The sequence below is a fragment of the Neltuma alba genome, unplaced genomic scaffold (assembly GCF_004799145.2).
Source record: "Neltuma alba isolate B1F8T4 unplaced genomic scaffold, ASM479914v2 tig00006442_pilon, whole genome shotgun sequence".
NCBI lineage: Eukaryota > Viridiplantae > Streptophyta > Magnoliopsida > Fabales > Fabaceae > Neltuma > Neltuma alba.
The window spans coordinates 1-24,209 of NW_021634469.1; the positions used below are offsets into that span (position 1 = coordinate 1).

Genomic DNA, 24,209 nt, shown 5'->3' on the forward strand with positions numbered 1-24,209 from the left:
TTGCCAAGCTCCTCACCCCTTCCTTCTCCCTCTCTTCTTCCTCAACCTCGCTTCCCCTCTCTTCAACTTCATCTTCCTCGCCCTCGTCGTCATCCTCATCCTCATCCTCATCGGCCTCTGCTGCAGCTGCCGCGGCTGCCATAGCTGAATAATTCCTCATGAAGAATCCATCCTCCAATAGTGCCGCCGCCGACCGCTTCTGCGGTAGCGCTAAGGTCGTCACCGGCACCGCAGGTACGGGGGACGGGGTTTTTATGATACGGCAAAGAAAGCGGCACCGGAGGCGACGGCGACGCCTTTTTTGCACTCAAAGCAGGCCCAATCAAAACGTCTAAGCGATCGAAGAAGGGCCAAGTAGAAGGAGCCCCGCCTGGGGAGGAAACCCTATTCTCTCAATCTTATACTTCTTCTTAATGGTGTCGATGCGGTTCTTGCACTGAACATCCGTCCGATGCGTCTTCTTGGTATGACCATGTAGAGCGTTGACAGCGTCCGCCACGTCCTGCCAGTCCTTCTGACGGAGATTGCCGCGGTTAAGCTGTATATAACGGCGGCCCCAAGCGTCGACGAGGGTGGAGGTAGCTTCCTCGGTCCAACAATCTTCGCGGACGGGCATCGGGCGCGAATGGTTCACAGGCGGCGTGAGAGACTCGCGCATATCCCCCATCGGAGAAAGAACGGCGACTAGCCGGAGAGAAGGTGAAAGGGGTTAAAGTGGGAACGATGAGAGAGAAAGAGGGAGGAGAGTGGCGGACGCATGAGAGAAGGAGAAAGAGAGTAGGGTAATGCGGTACGGTAGAGGCGTTGAGTCGCCGGGAAGGGCGCGTGACGTTGAAGGAACCCACTGAGTCTGAGACGGGCCGTGGAAAGTGGCTGGCGTCATGGGATCGGCTCGGCTTGGCCGCTCCATGTTTTTCACAATCACATATCACATTTGTTTTGCTTTGGAGAACCAACATATCCCTATATCATAGTATGATCATATGCCAGCCAAAATACTACTGTAAATTAAGAAAAAAAGAGATATAGCAGTAAATATGGAACATTGGTTTTGACTTTTGACTTTGGACTTTTGAAGTTTTGATTTTAAGGATTCCTTTTCCCGGGGAATCCAGCATTTTACTATGATTGTTTCGCGAAGTTTTCTTCCAAGGCTTTGTTATCCTCATCACTCACTCAGAATCGCATGTAGACAAGTATTTGTAACCAGGAAAAAAAAAATTGTAAATATTTTTTTTATCTAATCTATAAATTATTTTTAACATATTTCATACATACTGATAAAAATTTTAAATTTATTAACTCTCTTTTAAATTAAATAATTTTCTAACTTCATCTCTATTTAATATACAATATATTTTATAAAAATAAAATCAACACAATAATAAATTAAGAATAAAATTATACATTCATATGAAATTTTTTTCTCTCTTCTTATAAATAGAATAAAAATTTTCTTCTCTCAGTCTATAATATAAATAACTAGAGGAGTACTTTCACATAAATTGAAATAATTTTTTTTCATATCCTTATTTTATTATAAAATGATTTTTAAAATCATAGTTTGATTTTTTTTCAAATACCCCTATCAGATGCTTCATCCACATTATTTGAGTGCGCTTTGATAATTTAACCCAGCACTTATAGTAACAGTAATGGCAGGGACACCTTCAAATTATTAACGAGTTAGCAACATCCTTGTTAAGTGTTTATAAGAGAAAAACCATGAATATTAAATAATATATAAATTAATTAATTAATTTTAAAATTTGACCTGAATAATTATAGCTGATATTATTATTACAATATTTTATAAAGTAAATTTTTCCCACTGTTTTTTTTCCCAAACCTAGCCAAAATAGTTTGGAGATGTTCAAAATAACGCTGTTTATGAAAAATAATGACTTTTACTGGACCCATCAGACGGGAGTTTAATGTGATTTGCAATTTATTAATTAAAATTTGAAAAGAAAATGAATAAATAATAATATTTTGTTTACCGGTGTGGCTTGTCATTCATAATATTATGAATGAAGAAAAGCAAACGAAAAGAATTAAGCCGAATAAACACTTAAAAACCCATATCACCTCAAATCACTCGGTCATGTTTAATATTTGAGAAATCACCTTTGCAACATGATTTTGAGTGGCTGAATGCCAACCTAATCATACATAAAATCCAGTTTGTAAAATACTACTTCTAATTCTAATTATAAGAGATAGTTGACTAATTTGAGGAGACTAAGGAAAAAGTTAAGTTATTATTTGTAATAAATAGGTGTTATCTTTCCCAAAATATCATTATTAATCAAGTGTATTGGTTAAAACTACTATTGTTAGAAGGGATACATTAGGAAGAAATGCATAAATATTAGAGACAAAATAGATAGAGTCTTATATTTAAGATCAAAATAAAATAAATAAGATCTTATACTAAGGACCAAGGTAGTAAACTGCACTATAAATAATTATATTGTATATACAGAATCGAAGGTAGTATTTAGATTAGATTATTTAAAAGTTATTACTATTAATTTCCAGAAAGAACAACATATTTTTGGTCTTCTCAAAACCTCTTCCTCTTCTTCTGTTGGAAGGCAGGTTTATAACTCGCTAGCTTTATTCTGAACCGGACAAACAAGGCTATAAGACCTCTCGTCTCTGTCGTCAACATTAACAGATAGTTTCTCCATGGTCCCCAAGCCGCTTCCCCAGTTTTCTAAAGTCAAAACTCAAATCCAACCAAATCTAACCCTCAGGTCCCCACCATTCTTCTGTGGGACTTGTGTAGGCAAGGTTTGAAACTGCTTCTTCTTCCACTTGGTTAAGAACTAGAATTTAGATCATTATAACGTTTGTCTATTTTATGAAACTCTCTTATATCCCGCAACAGCCACCTTAAGTCCACTGTCAAATCAAAGGCTTTCTTTCTTACTCAAAGAAAGTTGGCTTCTTTATTTAGTTTATAGCAAAGATGATTCCAATTTGGGTTTGTCTCGTAAAGGAAAATTGAAAACCCTGCAAGTTTTGGAACTGAGCCGATTCTCCCATCAAGAGCGGCTCATCAACCCCTTCGTCACACTTGCTAATATTTCTTAGACTCCGCGAGTCTTGTATCTTTCACTTGAAAAGTGGCTCTACATACTTGCTCAGAAGCACAATAACCGTATTCTCAAAGATCGCACAAAGAACAGTAATGCATTATGCATTATGAGACACGAAAAAAGTTGCATGATGTTTCTGCAAAGTGTCCAGAAAATTTAGTTCCAGAAGACAGATGGTTAAAAATAGAAAAGACAAGAACAATCAGTTATGAGTTCCCTTATGCCTGACCCACTTAACTTGTATTGGGACCTGGCATCCATTAGATGAACTGGTTTACAGATTAGATCACATTAATTTTAATGATTCCTTCATGCACGAACTTGCCTGTCAACTTTTTGTTGACCACCACAGCTGGTGCCGGGAGCTTTCGACCGAAAAAAGTTGAATCACCAATCAGAAATATCAGATCCACAGACATCAACACGAGTTTTGCTTACCATAGCTCCAACTTATTATATTTCCCCCTCTATCAAATTTTTAGACTCTATGTGCATACATTTCATGCTAGGTAAGTATCCCAGTGCCTATTCTTGTGAAAAACTGGATGAGGATTTTTTCTCCGGTGGGTAGGAAGTCCGCCGTAGCTTAATGCAATACGCTGCGATATAAGAATGCAGAGAAGAAGTCTTCTTAAATTTAATGCATATACTACGATAAGAAATGGAATTCCTCTTTGTAAGGGAAAGTGATGGAAGCATTAGTGAGCTTTTAGCGTTAAATATGAACGGCACCGACAAATTAAACAACGCTCCATGACGATGTCTGAGAGAGAGAGAGAGGAAGACTCTTTCTGACATTCTGGGTTTCTTTAAATTTTGTTCTTTACATAATAATATTCTTAAACTAATGACCTAGAATTTATCTCAGAACAAAAGTTCGTAGGTTGCTCCAATATACCGCGAGCTTCCATTAACAAAAGATCATGTGGCAATCATCTCTCATTATGATTGATTTGAATGCAGAATCACTCATGAACAGATAATACTGACCCAGCAGAACTGCAGAAGTGGGATCTTTTATATCCATGCATGCAGTAATCGATCAAAATTTCTTCACGAACGGTAAGTAAATTAAAAGCGCGCAATATATAGGAAGTCCTGGATTTATATCTTTATCACAGTTACAATTTTATAGCACCCATCATGATTTGATCTATAATATATGCCCCACTGAGCGAACAATGACCCCCAAAGATCGTAAAAGCTCAAAACTATTTCCACAATGGAAACTGACCCATTTATGGCCCTAATCTGATTGCAGAATTATCCGCCTCTAGCACTAGAGGAACCCAGTTTCAAAATCCATAAGATAAGCATTATTACAATTTTTCTTTTTAATTGCGTTCCTCTATCTATAAGCCTATGTACAGAGAAGAAGCACTGGCGGAGGAGGAAGAAGACACAAAGGAACAACTAAAAAAGAAATTCATTTTCTCTTTTGAAGTTCAAAAAATGGATTGCAAATATCTCTTGAAATAAACCCTGTAATATATGGATAAAAAGGATGAAGCGGGCTTCGATGAAATCATAAGATTTCGGAAACAATCAAGAACCACCCCCTTACAGATCACTTGGAGACTCCGAAATGCTCTCCAGGTGAGGTCTCCACACGGCGACGCGCCCTCTTCTTCTATCTCTCTGCGTCGAGAGCTTCTCGGATAGTATATCCGTCAAGTACCGATCGGAGGATAGAATCTGCAGATTAGCCATGGCCACGGCGGCGTTGCCGCTATTACTATCTCTGTTTGTCAACGTTCTCTCACTCCGCTCCTTCTTCTTCTTATTCTTCGGCGCCGACGATTTGGGCCGACTCTTCTCCTCCGGTGTCAGGAAGTAAATCTTGCCTCGTTGGAGCTCGGCATCGGGAGGGACGATCACGATCTTGGGAACGACACCGTCATCGGCAGACGACGGAGAGCAGGGTTTCTTGAGGACGTGCTTGGGGTACAACTTCATGACGTCGCTGGCCTTGACGGAGCCGCTGATTTCCTCGACGCGGCCATTGGAGTGAACTATGCGGATCACATCCAGTGCTCCGCAGGGAAGAATGCAAGAGATGCAACACCTTATGGTGTTCTTCATGCCTGCAACTTCTTCCCCTGCTTCCTCTGTATGGTGTTAAAAAAAAAAATTTTCCCCCCTAACAGAGCAAGAGAGGAGACAGATGGAACTGGGTCATAGGGAGAGATATTGGATAAGAAGAAGGAGGAGGAGGAGAACGAAGAAGAAGAAGCATTTTGGGTAATGAAGGGGCATGATTTTAACGGGGAAGCTTTATTGGGTTGGAGGTATATTTAATGAAGAGCTTTTAGGAAAGGATTGGGAATATTATAGAATGAATGAATATTAGTAAGAAGGAAGCAAAGGGGAGGGGTAGATTGGGATGGAATTTATGGTATGAATAATTGCAGCACACTCTGTACTTGGGCTTTTCATGCATAATTCAGGGGCCCTCAGGTCAGTCCCTGGCCTCCACACGAACACACACTGACTGATATGAGTTTTTCATCTCAATAAGAACACATGTTAGGGGCTGCAGGATGAGGATATTCAAAGCTGACACATATGTATGGTGCATGATTGGGACTGCCTAGCAAGCAAAGACACTAACCCCAAGAAAAGAGAGCCTTTCAATAATCTTCAATGTTTTTACATTTAATTCAGCCGTATTGAACATCTTTTTGAACAACATGTGGGTGAATGATTGTGAAGGAAGACATTGAGGAGGAGTGGACGTGTGGGTAGCTATCAAAATTAAAAAGTTTGAGACTTTGGGGCTCTAAAAGTAGAATGAGTTGGGGAAGGAGCGAAAAAGAGAAGGGATTTTTTTTGGGGGGGGGGGGTGTGTGAAAAAGGGAGGATGGCGAAATGTGAAGAAGAGGAAGCAGGATCATGTGGGAATGTGGGGAGGGAGTGACATTGGAAAGGGTGTGGCAACGGGGATTCACACTTTTTATGAGGTTCTGTGAAGTGCTTTGACTAAGGCCTACGTATTTGTCTGCTACCAAACCCCAATTAATCCCTCCGTTTTGTCCTTTTCCTCTTTTTCATACGCCTATGCTTGCACATATTTCACTCCCTATTTTCACTCCTTTTTAATTCACTAAGTAGATTAAATAAATTAGTTAAATTAATTGTTTTTAGATTGATTTTTCATAATAAATAATATATCAAACTGAAGAATTAAACTCTAATGTAGATCATCCAAAATGTGCTCATTAGCGGGAATCTAAATTGAGTTAACATCATTTTTTTTATACTCACAAATAAACATAAAAGTGAGCATTTAGGTAACGCTATAAAAAAAAAGTGGAAATTGTGCCCAATCACATTTATTTTTAGGTCAATGAACAGATGTATGAATGTAGAAAAATCAATTCGCAATTGTATTGACGGTTCCAATAAAATAAGACAATTCATAAGAGAAAGAGTAGTTATGATGTGACCAATAACTTCTTATTATATGAGAAGATTATAGTTCATTATCATTAGTTATCACCTTATCGAGGCTTTAAAAGTAGTTATTTTCCTAGGCTTACGGGGTGAGTAGGAGTTCAAGAGCCATATCTAAGTATAGGTTAGTTAAAAGAAGAGTTAAAAAAAAAAAGTAAATTAAGATGATAAGATAATCACAGATCAGATTGAAAAAGGCATGTGTTTTGGTTTGAGTTTGATATGATTTGTTTGTATCCATTTAGAAGAGGCAAGAAAAGTGGACCCACTAATTCAATTAAATGGACCGGAGGTAGTATTTAGTTAACCCATTTAAGCCGAAATGACATTGACATAAACTGAACCATTTTGAATGTTGGTTCTTGGCTTCAAGATGGACTGCTCTTTTGAAGTAAAAAAATAATTCGAAAAATATATCAACCTTTAAATTAAAGCGGGTTGTACCAAAGTTCATAAATAAATGTTGATGTAGAAGAAAATAAATGACAGATAAATAGGGACTTATTTGAGAAAATAGATATATACTATCTTGAGTCTTAAATATATTACATGATTTGTAATATAAATTATACTCCTCCGTTCCTAATATAAGACCCAATTGATATTGAGGAGATTAAAAAGTAAGTAAGTTGGTTATTATTAAATAAGTGTTATTCATAAAATATCCTTACTAATTATATATGGCTAAACTATCATTATTAGAAGGATTATCTTGAAAAAAATGCATAAATATAAGTGGATGGGTCTTATAATTAGGACCAAATAAAAAGTCAATTGGATCTTATAATAAGGACCGCTTTATTAAATTAATCTTATATTTATAACCTACAAAAATGTGAAATGAAGTTTTCGATGTAGTTAAGTGCGTCCCATGTAAATGTGGCCCGCTTATTCATTCAGACGCAGGTGTTTGTGGAAATCATGTGAGCTATGTACGGACCCATGAGCCTCCATCTTTTACGTTTCCTCTCCTATTTCTTTTCATCATTCTTCCTTTTTAATCTCACTATTTTTGAAAAAAAAGAGAGAAAAGGAATCACATTAGTGAGTTCTAACATATATATATATATATATATTAGAACTTATAATTTGAGTGTCTTGTTCTGTTTTATTTCCACTTTACCGAGTTAAATGCATTTTAAAATTTCCTGAGTTTAAGTATATCCTAATTCATTTCCACCGCTCAACCATGAGTATTTTAAGGAACATGTTTTATTTTGGTTAAAGAAAGGAACAAAACCTGTTAATTTATATTGCTTTGGTGCTATTATATAATATTATTGGTGTTTAAATTGTCGGATTGTATTTGCCTTACTTCATTAGCTTGTGCTATTAGGTGGAATATTACATTCGAGCTCCACCAAAAAACATCGCGTTTTGATTTTTGTTCTTTTTTTTTTTGGGTTTGGAAACTTGACTATATGTGTTTTATTTGAAATTATGATGGAGAAAATTCCGTTGATCAAAATAGAAGAAAAAAAGATGAACAAAATTCCAACCACAACACTACAACCAAAAAGTAATCAAAAAAATATTAGTCGAGAGCTTTTATTTATTTAATTTTTTTTATAATTAAGGAGGCGAATTTGATTTTATACTTAATGCTGGCCAAACGAAAAAACTCTGATTTTACTAGTGATGATATCTGGATGATTTTACAAAACAAAATTTAATAGCTGAAGGCAGATTGCAATTTTTAGTTTTTTACTCTATCACACAGGATCTCAACAACAAATGGAAACATCATAACACGTCATGTTCGGGCAGAACAAATAAAAACTATATATGTTCCTTGAAAGAGAAAAACAACATGGAGTTACTGTTTGGGAATGAAGGGTTGAATGGGTCAACCAAGAGACTCGAATCCAGCAACAACGGAATGGGTTCATTCTTTACAACATGATAAACTAAAATTTGAAGTATCTATATTTAGTGTCTGACAGTATTTTAAATAAAATTATTTTTAATAGAAAGATACTTATGTCTAACAAAAATAAAAAAGATCAAGTTATTTGAGCGTGAGGGTCCAAGTTGAAGGAGATTTGAGAACGAAGATTTCAACCAAGAGGATTTGAGTGTGGTGGAAGTGGAAAGAGTTCGTTCTTCGTACCGGGATAAACAAAAGTCTAAGGTATCCACGTTTAGTGCTTATAACGCTCCAAATATGTATGTCTGATAGAAAAACGGGTCAAAGTCGGGGGCCCACAAAGAGCATTTGGTGACAAGTTCCACTTGTTGCTCTTTTTTTAATGGTGAGCTGCTTTCTTACATACATTATATTCCCGATTATATTCTGAAGAAATATAAGAATCAATCACTCTACCTAGCTCATAATCAAGTCTATATATTATGAAGATCACTTTTCTTACTAACTACCTAACTTCACAACAATCTCATATTAAGCATATAAGATTAAGAATCAACCCTCTACCACTGCTAATATCATATATACATATTTCAACAACTCCAACGCACAACCCAACAAAATCTCACAACCAGACAGCCCATTACAACCCAAACATGCTTCGACACACATATCTTCACATCATTACTTCACTGTTACCTTAAAGCAGCATCATACGACTCACTCTTCTGTTTCTGTTGCGTTGTGTTCACCCCTCGTACATATTCCATGTACCTGTATCTTGTGGCTCAAATCCCCCCTCTCTACTAGCAAATATTACTTTCACAGATAAAAACAAATCAAACTGGTATCTCAAAAGCGTAAAAAGAAGCCTGCCTCCGAAAGATTACCAGGGATAGGAAGATGGAGAGGATTTAGTTTTCAGGTTGTTTGAAATGAATGCAACATGAATGAATGAAATATTAATGGGGTTGGATGGGCCCAAGCATTGAAGGGGGCTAGCTAGCATGGGCATTAAATGGGGCAGAATAGGACCTCAAGAAGCACAGGGATATGATATATATATATATATATATCATAACCAAGGGTTTTCAAGGGAGTGATTTTGGTAGGGACTGATGTCTGGGGCCAAAATCAAAGTGTCTGGCTAGAGAGAGAAGTGAAGGTCAGCGTCAAAGATGAGAGAAACAGGAACAAGAACAAGAACCAGAAAGTGGGAAGGAAGAAGATAGTGTGGTGTATGTGGGTGGAATCATAATGAATGAGAGAGGGCAGGGCATGATGTGGTCCATAACATACATAATAGATATAGAGAGAAATGGATTGGATGAAAGAGTGTGATTGATAATAATGAAATTGGAGAACAAAGTGGTGGACAGTACAGGAAGGTTATTATGATATTAAAGGCATTCCTTTTTTATATCAACATGTCACCAACATTACCATCAGCAACACTATGATGATTCTGAGGCAGTATAAGTTTATAATCAACTTTATTGCTTCCCATTTTTGTGCCCCCTGCCTTACCTGGCCTCTTCATCTTTTTTTATTCATACCCTTTTTTTTTTATTCGTCCCTTTTCATTCTTATTCTTTATTTTCATCCACATCTTTGGATTTTTTCCCTCAAAAGACTCATTGTGATCTGTGATATATGTAGGGAGATTTTCAATTTAATTTTTAATAACATGAATTTCTACTGACATATACGGTGAAAGTTGATAATATAAGTGAGCGAATAAAATTACGCGCTTGCCGGAAGAAGTTTAATTTTAATGCTCCCAGATAGAGATTAGTTTCAAATTTAAAGTGATTTGAAAATAATCTAACTTAAAAAAAATTACGCATAATAACACCATTGCGGGCGTTTAAGCGATTGTAATTTGAACCAAAATATCAATAATAATAATTTTCTTTGCTTCCGGCCCCCAGCTCCCCAGATTTCTGCAAAATGGCCCGCCTCGATTTGGGCCTAGATATCATGTGTTAGCATTTTCGGGTTTATAATCGGTCTTTTAATTTGGGCACATGATAGTTGATCGGGTTGTGGATCACAATGTTGGATAACATCAGGCTTTCTATAATTGGAACACTTGTCAAATAAGATATTTCGTTGTATCAAAAAGACAAAGATTTTTCGGGAAAGAAACAACTGTCTGACCTCCTTCCGGCCTTCTGCACCAAATATCTTGGGCGGAAAGGGGAGGGTCTCTTGCTCCCCGCGAAATGAAATTAAAAAAAGATGCTTTGTTTGCTGCAGATTGCAATTACTGATGCCACTGTCAACTTGCGATTTAAAGTAAGTTTTTTTAGCTCATAAATCTACTGCATAGAACTTTCGGTTTCTTCATATTCTATTTCATCATCTTTAATCTTGAAACGAGTCCGGACATACTATACCTAATTTTGAGGTTTTAATACTCGTTGAACAAGTATCTAATCCAAGAAAATAACGAAACGATGAACAAAAGGGCTATTTTCAGATGACTAAAGCAAGGGAATATAAAAGTGCGTGGGGACGGACAATGATATCTTCTTCAATCAGCCTTCGACTTGGAGGTTTCGGGTTGTGGCCTGGGGTGGCCCTTTAATCCTTTATAGGGTTTAGGATAGCTCCTGACGATAAGCACCAAGTATTCACTATCATATCACTGCGTATGGATTTGAATGGAATTTGTGAGCAAGATGTGACATTGCATGGTTGATGTCTGTACGAATTTCTTCTTTAGTATCCATATTTGTCGTTTCATAATTTTTTAAGCAGGAAATGCGTGCACCGAAGAGTCTCATTTAGCTTGGATTCATTGAGATTAGTTGGCATTTTAGTGGGATAAATTATAGATGGCATTAACTCCGCCTATATTGTATAGTAGGTCCCAAGTCTGGATAAAGAAGGAGGGTTGTGTTAGGCTCTCGACAGCCAATGTAAAAGCCCGTCGAATCTCATGAACATGGATCAACGAAGTAAGTACGCTAATGCTAGGTCGTTGCCCAGAAGTGATGTGCTGTATGGCTCGAGTACAGTGAGAAATGAGCTAGAGCCGCTGCATCGTCACCCGGATGTAGTGTTAAATAAGCGAGGGCTACTGCACTCTCTCGGACGGAGGCAGCTAAAGAAGTTAGTTCATGAGACTGAGATTAGATTTGGCACTTGGAATATTGGGACGCTGAATGAGAAATCTATGGAAATAGCAGGAGTTATGAGAGACAGAAGGATTAATATCTTGTGCCTCCAAGAAACCAAATGGACTGGAGAAGCTGCCAAGAAACTTGGAGAGTATAAACTTTGGTATACAGGAAAGGTGAGTGCAAGGAATGGGGTTGATATCATCGTTGATGGAACATGGAAAAGAAACATGGTAGAGGTTAAAAGGTTTAAAGACAGAATAATATCGTTAAGAGTAATTGTTGGAAAAGATACTATCAATATCATTAGTGCCTATGCACCTCAGGTTGGGGCAGAGACACACCTTAAAGATAAGTTCTGGGAAGATATGAAGGGGTTGGTTCAAAGCATACCACTCGAAGAAAAAAATTTTATCAGTGGGGACCTTAATGGACATGTCGGTAAGGAAGCAGGACAATTCAGCGGGGCCCATGGTGGTTTTGGTTTTGGGGAGCTTAATAGTGGAGAACAATCTATTCTCGACTTTTCTCTTGCATATAATCTTAAGATTGTCAACACTTGTTTTAAGAAGCGAGAGGAGCATTTAATCACGTACAAAAGTGGTGTCTCAAAATGACAGATTGATTTCTTTTTGGTTAAGAATCCAGATAGAAGATTGTGTACTAATTGCAAAGTGATTCCAGGAGATGGGGTGACTGCCTAACATAGAGTACTTATTCTTGATGTACGTTTTAAGAGTACCAGGCAAAAGTATCATCAAGTGGTAAAACCCAGGGTTAGGTGGTGGCAGTTAAATGGTGAAAAATGAGAGTTATTCAAAAGGACCCTTGTGGAGGAAGGGATTTGGGAGTCGCAGGGAAATGCAAACATGATGCGGGAAGAGATAGCTACAAGGGTTCGTTTGGTAGGTAAAGAAATTTTGGGAGAATCCAAAGGTCCTAGTCAGAGAGATAAGGAGACTTGGTGGTGGGATAAGAGTGTGCAAGAGAAAGTCAAACAGAAAAGAGATTGTTTTAAGGCCATACACTCGTGCAATAGTGTAGAAAACCGGGAAAAGTATCAGTTGGCTAAAAAAGAGACGAAGAAAACAGTGAGCGAAGCACATACTAAAGCTTATAAAGGGTTTTATCAGGAGTTAGGAACAAAGACGGGAGAAAGAAATATTTACAAGATTGCGAAGCAAAGGGAGAGGAAAAAGAGAGATTTGGACCAAGTAAAGTGTATAAAGGATGAAGATGGTAAAGTGTTAGTTACTGATGGTGATATTAAGGACAGATGGGAGGCTTATTTTTACAAGTTGTTTAATGAGGGAAGCAATTATGCGACTCAGGACTTACAGGACTTGCTAATTAATGAAGATGATCAGAATTTGGCTTTCTACTGCAGGATTCGTATTGGAGAGGTTAAGGCAGCTCTCAAGAAAATGGACAATGGAAAAGCCGTTGGGCCTGATGGTATCCCTATTGAAGTTTGGAAATGTCTGGGAGATGAGGGTAAGGTGTGGCTAACCAAGCTTTTTAATGAAATTTTACGTTCTAAGAATATGCCAGATGAGTGGAGGAGAAGTATTTTAGTTCCTATTTACAAGAATAAAGGAGACATTCAAAACTGTGCAAGCTACAGAGGGATAAAACTTATGAGTCATACAATGAAGTTGTGGGAAAAAGTGATGAAATATAGGTTGAGGCTGGAGACTTCTATTTCAGAAAACCAATTTGGATTTATGCCAGGGAGATCCACTTCGAAAGCAATCTATTTACTAAGAGGGTTAATGGAAAGATATAGAAATAAAAGAAGGGATTTACATATGGTCTTTATTGACCTGGAAAAGACTTACGATCGTGTGCCAAGAGAAGTAATGTGGAAGGCTTTGGAAAAAAAAAAGTGTATGGGTTGCTTATATCAAAACCATACAAGATATGTATGAGGGGGTAACTATCAGTGTAATGACGCTTGGAGGTGAGACAAAGGATTTCCCTATTCAGATTGGCCTACATCAGGGATCCTCTTTGAGTCCGTACTTGTTCAATATTGTTCTGGATGTTCTAACTGAACCTATTCAAGAAAGAATCCCTAAGTCCATGCTTTTCACGGATGATATAGTTCTCATGGCGGAATCAAAAGAAGAGATTAACACTAGATTGGAGTTATGGAGAAGGACGTTGGAGTCGAAAGGTTTCCGCTTGAGCAGGAACAAAACAGAATATATGCATTGTGATTTTGGGGGAGGTAGGGCAATGGGGATTTGGAGGTGAAGATGGGGGAGCAAATCATTCCTCAAGTATCAAAGTTTAAATACTTAGGATGTATTATATAGGAGGATGGAGAAATTGATGGAGACGTTTCTCATAGAATACAAATTGGTTGGTTAAAGTGGAGGAAAGCTATTTGAGTTATTTGCGATAAGAAGGTATTTGAGAAACTTAAAGGAAAATTTTATCGGACTGCTATAAGACCGGCTATGTTGTATGGTAGTGAATGTTGGGCAATAAAGGGAAAACAAGAGCAGAAAGTTGGGGTAGCAGAAATGAGGATGTTGAGATGGATGTGTGGTCATACAAGAAAAGATAAGATTCGAAATGAAAATATCAGAGCAAGAGTCGGTGTGGCACCTATCCAAGAGAAAATGGTTAAAAATCGTTTAAGATGGTTTGGACATGTGTAGAGAAGGCCATTGGAAGCCCTGGTGAGGAGGGTGAATTAGACAAGATGGAATCCCATAAAAAGGAACAGAGGAAGACCAAGAAGAACGCTTAATGAGGTCATTGAACGAGACCTCCTAGTCAACAACATATCTAAGGACTGGGTTGTTGACAGAGCACGATGGCGTCGTATAATTCATGTAGTCGACTCCACCTAGTGGGATAAGGCTTGTTGTTGTAGATCTTGTAGAAATTATAGATGGCATTCTTTAGGAAGTAAAATTTGCCTGTTGTTGATATGCAGATTATGAGCTTGTTTGGACCTCCATTCAAAACAGACTTTTAAGCAAGTTTACGTAAGCCGAGATAAAATTTTCCTCGCATACTTACTTCGTATTCTGTAAATCATGTTTGAAAAGTTACTTATAAGTCAATCCAAACAAGTCCTGCCTTATCTCTTTTCCTTGAAAAAAAGTGACTTTATTAGGAGGTGAAAAGTACATAGAACTAGGATAAGATCATAAGAAAGAATTAACTCAGGTTCTATGACCTGATCTCTTTGTCAGCCCTTCCTACTCAACTCCTAAGAGATAAAATGGGCAAGAGCAGTCAGAAAAAGCAAGGCTACCAAAATAGGTGTGGTGTGAGAAGAAACATCTTTTAAATCACCAGACCTTTTTGCTTCAACCACAGGCACCGCGACACTAAGCAATGGGAGGACACCTTTCACTCCCTTAGTCCTTCCGTGAACCAAATTCTATAAAACCAGAACAATATTCTAGAGACCGGATTAAGGCCAAATGCCAATCCCTAATTTTCGATGCAACCTCAACATGCTAAATTTTTGTTTGTCTCTGAACTCCAAAAGGGCAAAAACAAATCGGAAGAATTAGGAGGAAGAACCTTGTTAGATGTATATATGAATTTGCAATTGATATTATGTAAATCTTGAATCTTTAGTTTCTATATTTGGTGCTTGCAGTTTTCTTTTGGCCATGAGTACTGGCAGTATCTTTGATTCAAAAATATGGTGGAAAAACTACAAACACACTCATGTCGTTATAGGATTTACATATTTCCTAATTCGTGTTAGTTCCTTTTTGTGTTATTACTAATCACCATGTCGCTAAATATTAATTTGATATAGCTTCGAGCAGTTATGTCAGCTAAAGCTCTGTGGACATTATTTGGTACTAGGGTTTTCAATGATGTTGAAGACCCATCTGTATTGATTATTGTTTGGATCTTAGCATGGAATATCTAAGCTCTGGACCCCAGTTCTAAATAGCAAGTCTTATTAGCTTGATATTTTTTGCCCACCATTTGCTGATTTGTTGCATGTAATGGTCAAGGCCCAACTCCACAGTTAAAGTACCTCAATAATGATATCAACGATCTAAAACCAGCTGTGAAAGTCTTTAGACAATAATGCTCCTCCCTCTCAGTACTGGGCAAGCTTGATATTTCACAAAGGGCAGGCAACAAACATGAAAGTAGATCATCAAAATAATAGAGATTATTGTTTGATAGATCATTGCTTTTCTGTGTGCCGCGATTCTATGTGCTATGCCCTGACCGTTTTTTATTCCTTCTTAAATTAAGCTCACATTACTTGACTAGCTCTAAAGGGAGCAGACTGTAATTTTAGTCAGACAGTGCTTCTAGAAAAATCCTGAGATGTTGTACACTGGAATCGGACTAAGATGGGTTAAACTTACACGGACTTTATAGTGCTGATGTGCTATGTGATGGGAACATTTTCTTATAGCAACCTTTTTTCTGAAGTACGCGTACTTCTAAAATAAGAGGGTATTGTGATCTTTTTTCATTCTTACTTATCTTAGGTCTTTTTTATACTCAGGAATTTTGTAGACCAGAGTGCATGCCCCCACCTGCTTTACCTTTCTGAGGAAGAAAAAAGTATTGAAGAGCTTTGAGTATTCTTCGTCGGTAGTAAAGACAAATTTCCCTTGGATACGGACCTAGTGGCAAATGACTGAGATGAACTCTGCATAGAAGAAAGGAGTATTTCCTGAAACTGTTTCCACCACGGATGGACAAATTCGTGAAATTACCTAATTTTGATTTGAGCGACTGCCTCTGCTCCCTCAGCCACAACACCGCCCACTCCAAAAATACATAAATAAATCACTTAAATGGTTTCTTTCTTTTCATTTTTTTTTTATATTGTATCCGTATCAGTTGTGCCAACTTGTTGGGAGATATTCCAAGTTAACTCAACTCTTAAGGAAGGGATCTCTACGAATTTTAACAGAGTCAAAGACACGCTGCAATAATTTACTCTCTGAAGTGGGGCAGCAATCATAGCCTCTCTTCCTAACCATAACCGACATGTGCAAAGAGGATAACTATCACCGAAGCATTGAATGGCTCACCCGAAAGACTCCAAAGTACTAAATTGCAGCTCCGCCGACCCGACTCCAAAACAAGCCAATACCTCAACCTCACTTTCTCCTCTTGATGAATACTTTACCTCGTAACTCGTAAGCCCATTTCCCTCCCTCTCTCTTGGTTTCCTCTCACATAAATACACGCTGCCAAAAGTTCCTTGAGATAACTACAACCAAGAGTCTAACGCAGAGGACTCTGAAAACTTAATGCCTTGTGGCCAAAGGTCTCCAAAAATGCTCGCCATGCTGAGCCGCCATCACACCTCGAGCCCCTTATCCAACCAGTGTGGCTCGAACCAGGTTCAGATCATAGACGCACCACTGCCTCTGGTTTGGTCCCTGATCAGGAAATTTGATCACCCGCAGCGTTACAAGCAGTTCATAAAGAGCTGTAACATACTGGCTGGTGATGGTGGGGTTGGCAGTGTGCGTGAGGTTGAGGTTATGTCCGGCATGCCAGCCGGAGTTAGCTTGGAGAGGCTGGACAAGCTTGATGATGATCAGTATGTGATGAAGTTTAGCATGATCGGTGGGGATCACCGGCTTTTGAATTACAGGTCCACCATCACTCTGCATGAGGAGGATGGTGAAGGATTTGAAGGGAAGACGGTGGTGATAGAGTCGTACGTGGTGGATATTCCGGCAGGGAGCAGTGGGGAAGATACTTGCTCTTTCGCCAACACTATCGTAGGTTGTAATCTAAGGTCGTTGGCTAAAATTACAGAACAGATGTTTTGTAAGACTGACACTCACTGAGGATGTCATGGTTTGCTTTAGATTATTAATTACCATGTTTGTTGTGTTTGTGGTGTTCACTATACTTGATGAATTGGGTCTTGAACTGATTAGTGTCTCGTGGATTGAATTTCTATGTAGGATTTATCTCTGTGTTTGTTGTGCCCGATAAGATTGTAAAAGCAAAAGGCCAAGGAACCTCATGGATATCATGTTACAAGTTGTGAGAATAGTCGGTATCATTTTGGAGCCGTGCTGCTTTGTGGATACGGTGCTTTTCGTAGATATTTTCACCCACGACCCAACCATTTAAATGTTTGACTCAGAACATTAGAACTTGTTTACAATTAATTTACCTGACGATGTGTCGTTATTATGTTTTGGTGAAACTTGTCATTGTCAAAATTAACATTCGGATAAGCTCAACTTCACCAAATGAGCATGTTATTTTTTTCACTCCTAAGCTGAGGTCGCGTGCAGGCACCTTCCTATCTCTTTATGCATCATCGATGAGAAAAATAGCGCAAAAATCTTGATTCAAACAGAAGAGAACTGCAAAGGAGGGGTCTTAAGTTGTCTTGAGGAAACCTTATCCTGCGGCCTGCAATTAAAAAATATCACAGGGATTGCGGTTTAATTTGTGGATTTTAGTTTATGGAGCTAATAATTGAGGGTCAGTGTGTAACTTGTTTGGTGAGAAGGTCATCTCATGGGGACTTTAGAGGGGCAAATTGTGGTTTGCATGTCAGTTTCAGGTCAGAAGCGGAATTTAGGAAGCTTGCAAGTTTGAGAACTACTCACAGTCACACAGCAGAAATTCCATATTGCGAAAGCAATCATATTCTTTGATCCTATGATTACTGCAAATTCCAATACTTCATTCTCCTTGATTACATTCCTTTTCCTTGGTGACGGGGTTTCTTTTCAGCATCCACTCAACTTTTATGAGGATTATTATATATTACGAGTATTTTCGGTCTTAAATAGAAGAGCTAGTGGATTAATTTAAGTAGATTAAGAAAAATCAATTAAGTTAGTTATTTGTAATAAATAAGTATTATCTTTCTTAAAATATCTTTATTAATCAAATTTATTAGTTAGAACTACTATTATTATAATGACAATCTAGAGAAAAAAAAGATAAATGTGAGAGACATATTGGATTTGGTTTTATATTTATGATCAAAATAAAAGTTAAATGAGTTCTTATATTAAGAACCGGAGGTAGTATAATTTTATTTATTATAATGATAGTATTCTCCTCCATAAGAACAGTCTAAAAAAAGTAGCTTTAACTTTGGAAAAATTGCAATAAAATATCGAAGAAGAAACATATTCAACAAAAAAGTCATGTAACAATAGAATATTTTGTAAATAACCGATTTCAGAATAAAAAATAAAAATAAATTTAAGCTATTTATTTGTAAATAACGATTCAAAACCTTCAGTTAGAAAGTGAGGGGGAAAATCTGGCCCAAAATAAAAAAAAGGAAAGTGAGGGGAAAAATACTCCGACAAAAAGAAATGGCGATACATTTGGAATATTTAATAATATTCGTTTCTCTGGTCTGCTTTTGCCTCTCTCTTTTTTCCCTATTAAAGATCCAAACATCAAAGGTATCTTCGTGACAGCATCAAAATGTCTCAATCGTGCGCTTGAATGACCAAACATATACAAAATTTGTCGTGTTTAGATCCACAATTTGACAACTTAATTTTTGCATAGAAAGCTATAATAAGTAAAAACGCAGAAAGAAGAAGTTAAAAAAGAGTTGAGTTCTATTTTTAAGAAATTTACTATTTTCTCTGTTATATTTCTCTGATCCTATTTATAAGGTACTTCTAACATGTTTCACACGGATCAAGAGAAATCTTAAACTGTATTAATTCTTCATACAAATATAGCAACTTTCTAACTTTACCCTATTGAATATATGCACCTTTCAAAAAACACAACTATCTACATTATAATAAATGAAAGACAATATATTATATTGATGCCAAAAATTTAATGAAGTGACTTATAATAGGACCAAAAAAATCTTCTCTCTCTGCCCTATAAATAGAACTGGATGAGTAATATTCAAATAACTAATTTACAGATAACAAAAAATTAGTTAAAATTAATTAAAAGTAATAAATAGATTATAGATATACTTTTGATTTTAAATATGCCCTTATAATAATGAGATAAAGGATAAAAAATATACGGGAAAATATAATCAGAGTATTGCAAAAGAGAGAAAATAAAATATATATTATTTAATAAAATTTATATTATTTTTTATTTTTATAACTAAACTTACTTTTTCAATGATAATCTAAACAACTTCACTTTTATAAACTGACTTACAAAAGTTAATCTAAATATAAATCATATTACACAGTCTAATTTCTTAAAAATCAAATTAAAAATATTTTTTTAATCACTAATTTAAACAGGCCCTAAATGAAACTGTTTAAGAATTGAAGATTATAAATAGGATCCAACTCGTTAATACTAAATTACAAGACAAATCAGCTCATGGGCCATATTAGTGTGAACAGCCTGGAGTCATACATCGGTTATTTATCTTTCCATCCAGCCCACGCATTACAGCCTTTTATATGCTCCCAAAATTATGGATAACATATTTTTGGAACAAATTGGAAACATTAATAAATCTCATTAAACATTGCTGGTAAAAAGAAAAACTCATTAAACATAATTAAAAACCATAATTTTTTTTCATAAAAAATAAAAAATTCGAAAAACACCCTTCATTTTACGCTAAACTCTAATTAACTTCCACTTAATTCAAGGAGGGTAACTTTGGATCAAGGTTATTAATAACTCACTGTTTTCTCCAAAATATCTTAAATTATGAACCAGGAAATCATTCCAAAATATATCTCATAAAATCGAAGGGAAAAGGAGATCACACTTTTTTAAATTTCATTGAATGAAATGAAATTTGATATAGAGTTGCAACCTAACAGCTCCTTTTTTTTCTTTTTTTTTTTTTAAGTTCACCTTGTTTCAACTTTCGACTAAATATAGTGATAAATAACTAGACAAACTCCTTTACAACTTCTTTTAGTTCTTAATATAAAATCTAATCTGTAATTTAAATTAAATTATATACTAGATTTTCTATTAAAAATGAAAGTAATATATACTTCTCTAGTCCTATTTATAGGACAGAGAGAGAAAGTTTTTTTTAGTCCTATTTATAAATTATTTCATTAAATTTTTATCATAAATTTACTATTTTATTCTTTATTTATTATAATATAGATATTTTTTAAAAAAGTGTATATATTAAATAAAAATAAATTTAAAAAATTATTATATTTTAATATAGAGTAAATACAATTGAAGATTTTTTTAATATGTGTGAAATATGTTAGAAATACTTTATAAATAAGATAAAACACACGCATACATATATATCTTCTGGCGTTTCGGGGCCTCAATGCGTTTCTGATTGGGCCACGTGGAAGTTCCTGCAAAGTGCATACGACAACCAGTGAACCACAACGTATTGAATCATATCGTCCGTTTAATGAGCAAAACGACAAACGTCTGATGCTCTCATATAAATGCTGGCATCGGAGAGTGGTCGCTGTCCCCTGCAGCTTGGTGAGGGACCAGAATACGAAAATGGCAGAGCAGCGGACAGAACAAAGAAAAAAAAGTCGAAAGCTAAATGTTCTCTCCTTCACTCCCCTCTCTTTTCCCCGTGAACTCAATACGAAGATGGGAGAGTTAAATCCCGTGAACTTTGTCGCTCATTCATAGTCATCTTATTTCCTCAGGAGTTTTGATATCTTTTTCTCAACCAACGTTTAAAATTATTTATAAGTAATTTTTTAATTATAATTTATGAAATAATGTTGATCCAAAGAGCCCCAGTGGTTCGATTTTTGGCCAATCATTTCATCATCGCATGAGAATATAAATAATGGTAAAAGATTCTTCAAGTTTCTGGGTTTGATCTTTCTTGAAGCTCGCCGATGATTTGGTCCGGAAAAGAAGTAGCTTGCAGATGATAATACTCAGTGCAGGACGCAGCACAACATCAATATTATTCAGTAACAACCTGACGCACCACAGAGTTGCAGAGCCGAAGGATACATTATTTATTAGTAGAGAAGACACGTGACTATGTAAGTAACATGTCCAACTCCGACACAGCAACACAGAAGCGTGGCTTACGTACGACATACACATAATACAAAAGTACCACGAAGTAACATAGTTAGTCTAGACCTGGAGGACAGCCCCATAGGAAGTGGATGACGATGACGAAGAAGAGGTGCTTTGCGTTGGGTAGCCAACAGCAAAATTAAGAGCACATACGCCATAAGGCCACCCAGCGTTCCTCTTGATCCTTATGTAGCCTTTCTCTCCCCAGTCTTGTCCCCATGTGTTCTTCACTATCCAGTAATCTTCCCCATTCTCTGTTCCGTATCCCAAGATCAGCACCACCAACGTGGCTGTCGTCGAATTCTTATCGCAGTTGTCGCCTCCATAGATTCCCTGCTCAAATCGCCCCAACAAAAAGCAAAATCAATCTTCTTTTCATGTCCCATGCTTCATGGTACAGAATAATTAAAGATGTGGAGGTCACTTACGCCAGTGTAAAATTGAAAATCGACGGCATTCACACTGGTGGTGACAGGCTGCTGAGCAACGGCACACAAGATTGCATCGTCTGTGCCAAATACAATAGCGGACAGGTCACTGATACTGACAGCTTTTTTTCCAGGCTGCTTGAAACAGAAAGGAAGAGAGTCCAGAATTTAATTTAGTTTAAGAGAGACAGATTAGCTAACTTTTTAATAACAAGGCTAGCATATAGCAGAAGGAACGGAAATCAAGACCTGGCAAGAACCGTTGGTGGCTGTATAAGGATAATCAGCTGCTGTATCTATGCCACCATTATCTATAACCCAACCAAATGCGTCGAAGTAGAATCCTCCCGCACAACCATGGCTTTTTGGGTCACAGTCCACCAGCTGTTGAGCTGAAAGTTCGATCAGCTTTCCCGTGTTTATCGCATTTATTCCTTCTATGGCTCCCACCACGGAGAATGCCCAGTGGCTTTCTACAATTATCACACATTAAATCAATGGTCATTAAACTAAGTGCTCTCACCATTAAAGCCTGATTACTTCTACCGCAAAAAAAAAAAGAAGAAGACAGATCATCATACCACAGTTTCCTTGGTCTTTAACTGGAGTGACAGCATTCTTTTGTCTCCAATCTAGAGAATCAGGCACGTCATGATCACAGGAGTCGTCCTTCCTGAAATTGGTAGCAGTGTTGGTCGCCCTGTTTACGTTGTGCAGGTAGATTTCCCTGAACTCCTCGGGACTTAAATCTGCAAATTTGTTCAGACCAAGACGGGACTGCGAGGGAGATTCTCTCTTGGCATTCATCTCATTGATGTGCTTCAAGTTGCTTTGGAAAATCCGGAATCTATTTGCTTCTTCTTGTGGGTTTGGGTAGACCCGTCGGTGCTGCTTCTGCCACAATCGGAAAAGTCCGTAGACTTCTTCCTCTGAGGCAAACTTTCGAAGGCTGTCATGGTCTCTCAATATGGAGAAGCCACTGGAGATGGAAGAAGAGAGACATATGAGTGGAGCGCAGAGGAAGCAGAGCAGGAACAAGTTAATCATATGGAAACTCGCCATCCTTAGTTATCTCGAAATATCAAGTTATGACACACCATGCTTTTATAGATGCGTCCCTTGTATGCTCAGTGATGCGGCATTTAGACCGAGTTTAATCGAGATATGAAAGTCATATCTTGTGATTAACCATTTTTCCTTTTTTTTCCCTAAACACAAGTGTCTCTTATGTTCAGCGATGAGGCACATTTGGAGCGTAATGATGACAGCCTTTAAACATGTGAACGGAGTTAGTGAGGAACTAGAAAACAAAGGCAACGCCACAGAACAAGACAGATAAGTTTTCCGCATGAGTTTCACGCCGGTGTTTCCTTATTAAGAATCAGCAGGGACGACAAGGAAAGAGGCTGCAAAGTAGTACAACACGTGGACAGAACACTGATATATTTACATCTTTTCATTCATATATTAGCAATTTTTTTTGGGGGGGGGGAATTAATACTAATATTTTTGCCACAGATTTAATATTAATTTTAAATTCCACCTGTTTGTCTGCATGTGTGCATATGTTAAGATATATTGATATAGGATAAGTATGAAGAAAGGGGTTGGAGTATTTTACTCCACAATTAATTTAATTAGCATTGAATTTCGTGTGGATATTTCTTCATGGATGCACATGTTTAAAAGTTGAAACGTTTTAATTAAGCCTATCTGTCTAATTTTTCTTAAAAAGTATTTAGTTCGTATGATCAGATCAAACTTGAGGAATGTGTTTTATTTATAATTTGGCATATATGCACATTAATTAAATGTTTATGATATGACTTGTCAATAAAACTGTCAACACAAATGACCAAATTGAAGGAATCCTCAAGTAGTTCGGTTTGTACGATGATTAATATTTTTCTTTTTGGAAATCACCGTTTCTCAATTGAATCATTTAAAAGACTAACAGTAACAATTCCATAACGAACAAGGCCGAAGGGTAACCGGGTTTAGTTGTATTGATGAGATTAATTAAAGTGGTCGAAAGGTCAAGGGAGAATTGGAAATTAAAATAAACTAATAAATGTTAATATGAGTGGAGGGAATTTAACACTGAGCATAACATCTCTTGTGCAAGTGCGAATAGAAAAAAATATCTTTTTAAAAGAATTTTTTTTATTTATAGTCCAGTCCAACTCGAATCCGAACTATAGCCTACCAAGGTAATATGACTTTAAATACTCTAAGAAGGATCTTTTGTTTGATGTCC

At 37.0% G+C, this 24,209-nt stretch overlaps 3 protein-coding genes and 1 pseudogene across 3 annotated transcripts; 1 reads left to right on the forward strand and 3 right to left on the reverse strand.

Annotated features, from left to right (window-relative positions):
• Nucleotides 1–16: 16 nt before the first annotated feature.
• LOC114750434 (trihelix transcription factor ASIL2-like) lies at nt 17–809 on the reverse strand (annotated as a pseudogene).
• Nucleotides 810–4,643: 3,834 nt separating this feature from the next.
• LOC114750431 (uncharacterized) lies at nt 4,644–5,570 on the reverse strand. The gene has a single exon (XM_028939032.1). The coding sequence runs from the start codon at nt 5,184–5,186 to the stop codon at nt 4,665–4,667; it is 522 nt and encodes a 173-aa protein (XP_028794865.1). The 5' UTR covers nt 5,187–5,570; the 3' UTR covers nt 4,644–4,664.
• Nucleotides 5,571–16,777: 11,207 nt separating this feature from the next.
• Nucleotides 16,778–17,643, forward strand: LOC114750437 (abscisic acid receptor PYL11). The gene has a single exon (XM_028939040.1). The coding sequence runs from the start codon at nt 16,808–16,810 to the stop codon at nt 17,354–17,356; it is 549 nt and encodes a 182-aa protein (XP_028794873.1). The 5' UTR covers nt 16,778–16,807; the 3' UTR covers nt 17,357–17,643.
• A 3,938-nt stretch (nt 17,644–21,581) lies between these two features.
• Nucleotides 21,582–23,004, reverse strand: LOC114750435 (ervatamin-B). The gene is made up of 4 exons (XM_028939038.1): nt 22,534–23,004; nt 22,202–22,425; nt 21,953–22,087; nt 21,582–21,857 (listed from the first exon to the last, which is right to left on the reverse strand). Exons 1-4 carry the CDS (start codon nt 22,997–22,999, stop codon nt 21,582–21,584), a joined length of 1,101 nt encoding a protein of 366 aa, XP_028794871.1. The 5' UTR covers nt 23,000–23,004.
• Between the last annotated feature and the right edge of the window lie 1,205 nt (nt 23,005–24,209).

Excerpts from the sequence above, each read along its gene's own strand:
- LOC114750431 (XM_028939032.1), bottom strand. The coding sequence starts at position 5,186 with ATGAAGAACACCATAAGGTGTTGCATCTCTTGCATTCTTCCCTGCGGA.
- LOC114750437 (XM_028939040.1), top strand. The coding sequence starts at position 16,808 with ATGCCTTGTGGCCAAAGGTCTCCAAAAATGCTCGCCATGCTGAGCCGC.
- LOC114750435 (XM_028939038.1), bottom strand. The coding sequence starts at position 22,999 with ATGATTAACTTGTTCCTGCTCTGCTTCCTCTGCGCTCCACTCATATGT. Across the intron at positions 22,088-22,201 it reads CCACCAACGGTTCTTGCCAG|CCTGGAAAAAAAGCTGTCAG; the intron begins GTCTTGATTTCC and ends TGTTTCAAGCAG. Across the intron at positions 21,858-21,952 it reads ATTTTCAATTTTACACTGGC|GGAATCTATGGAGGCGACAA; the intron begins GTAAGTGACCTC and ends CGATTTGAGCAG.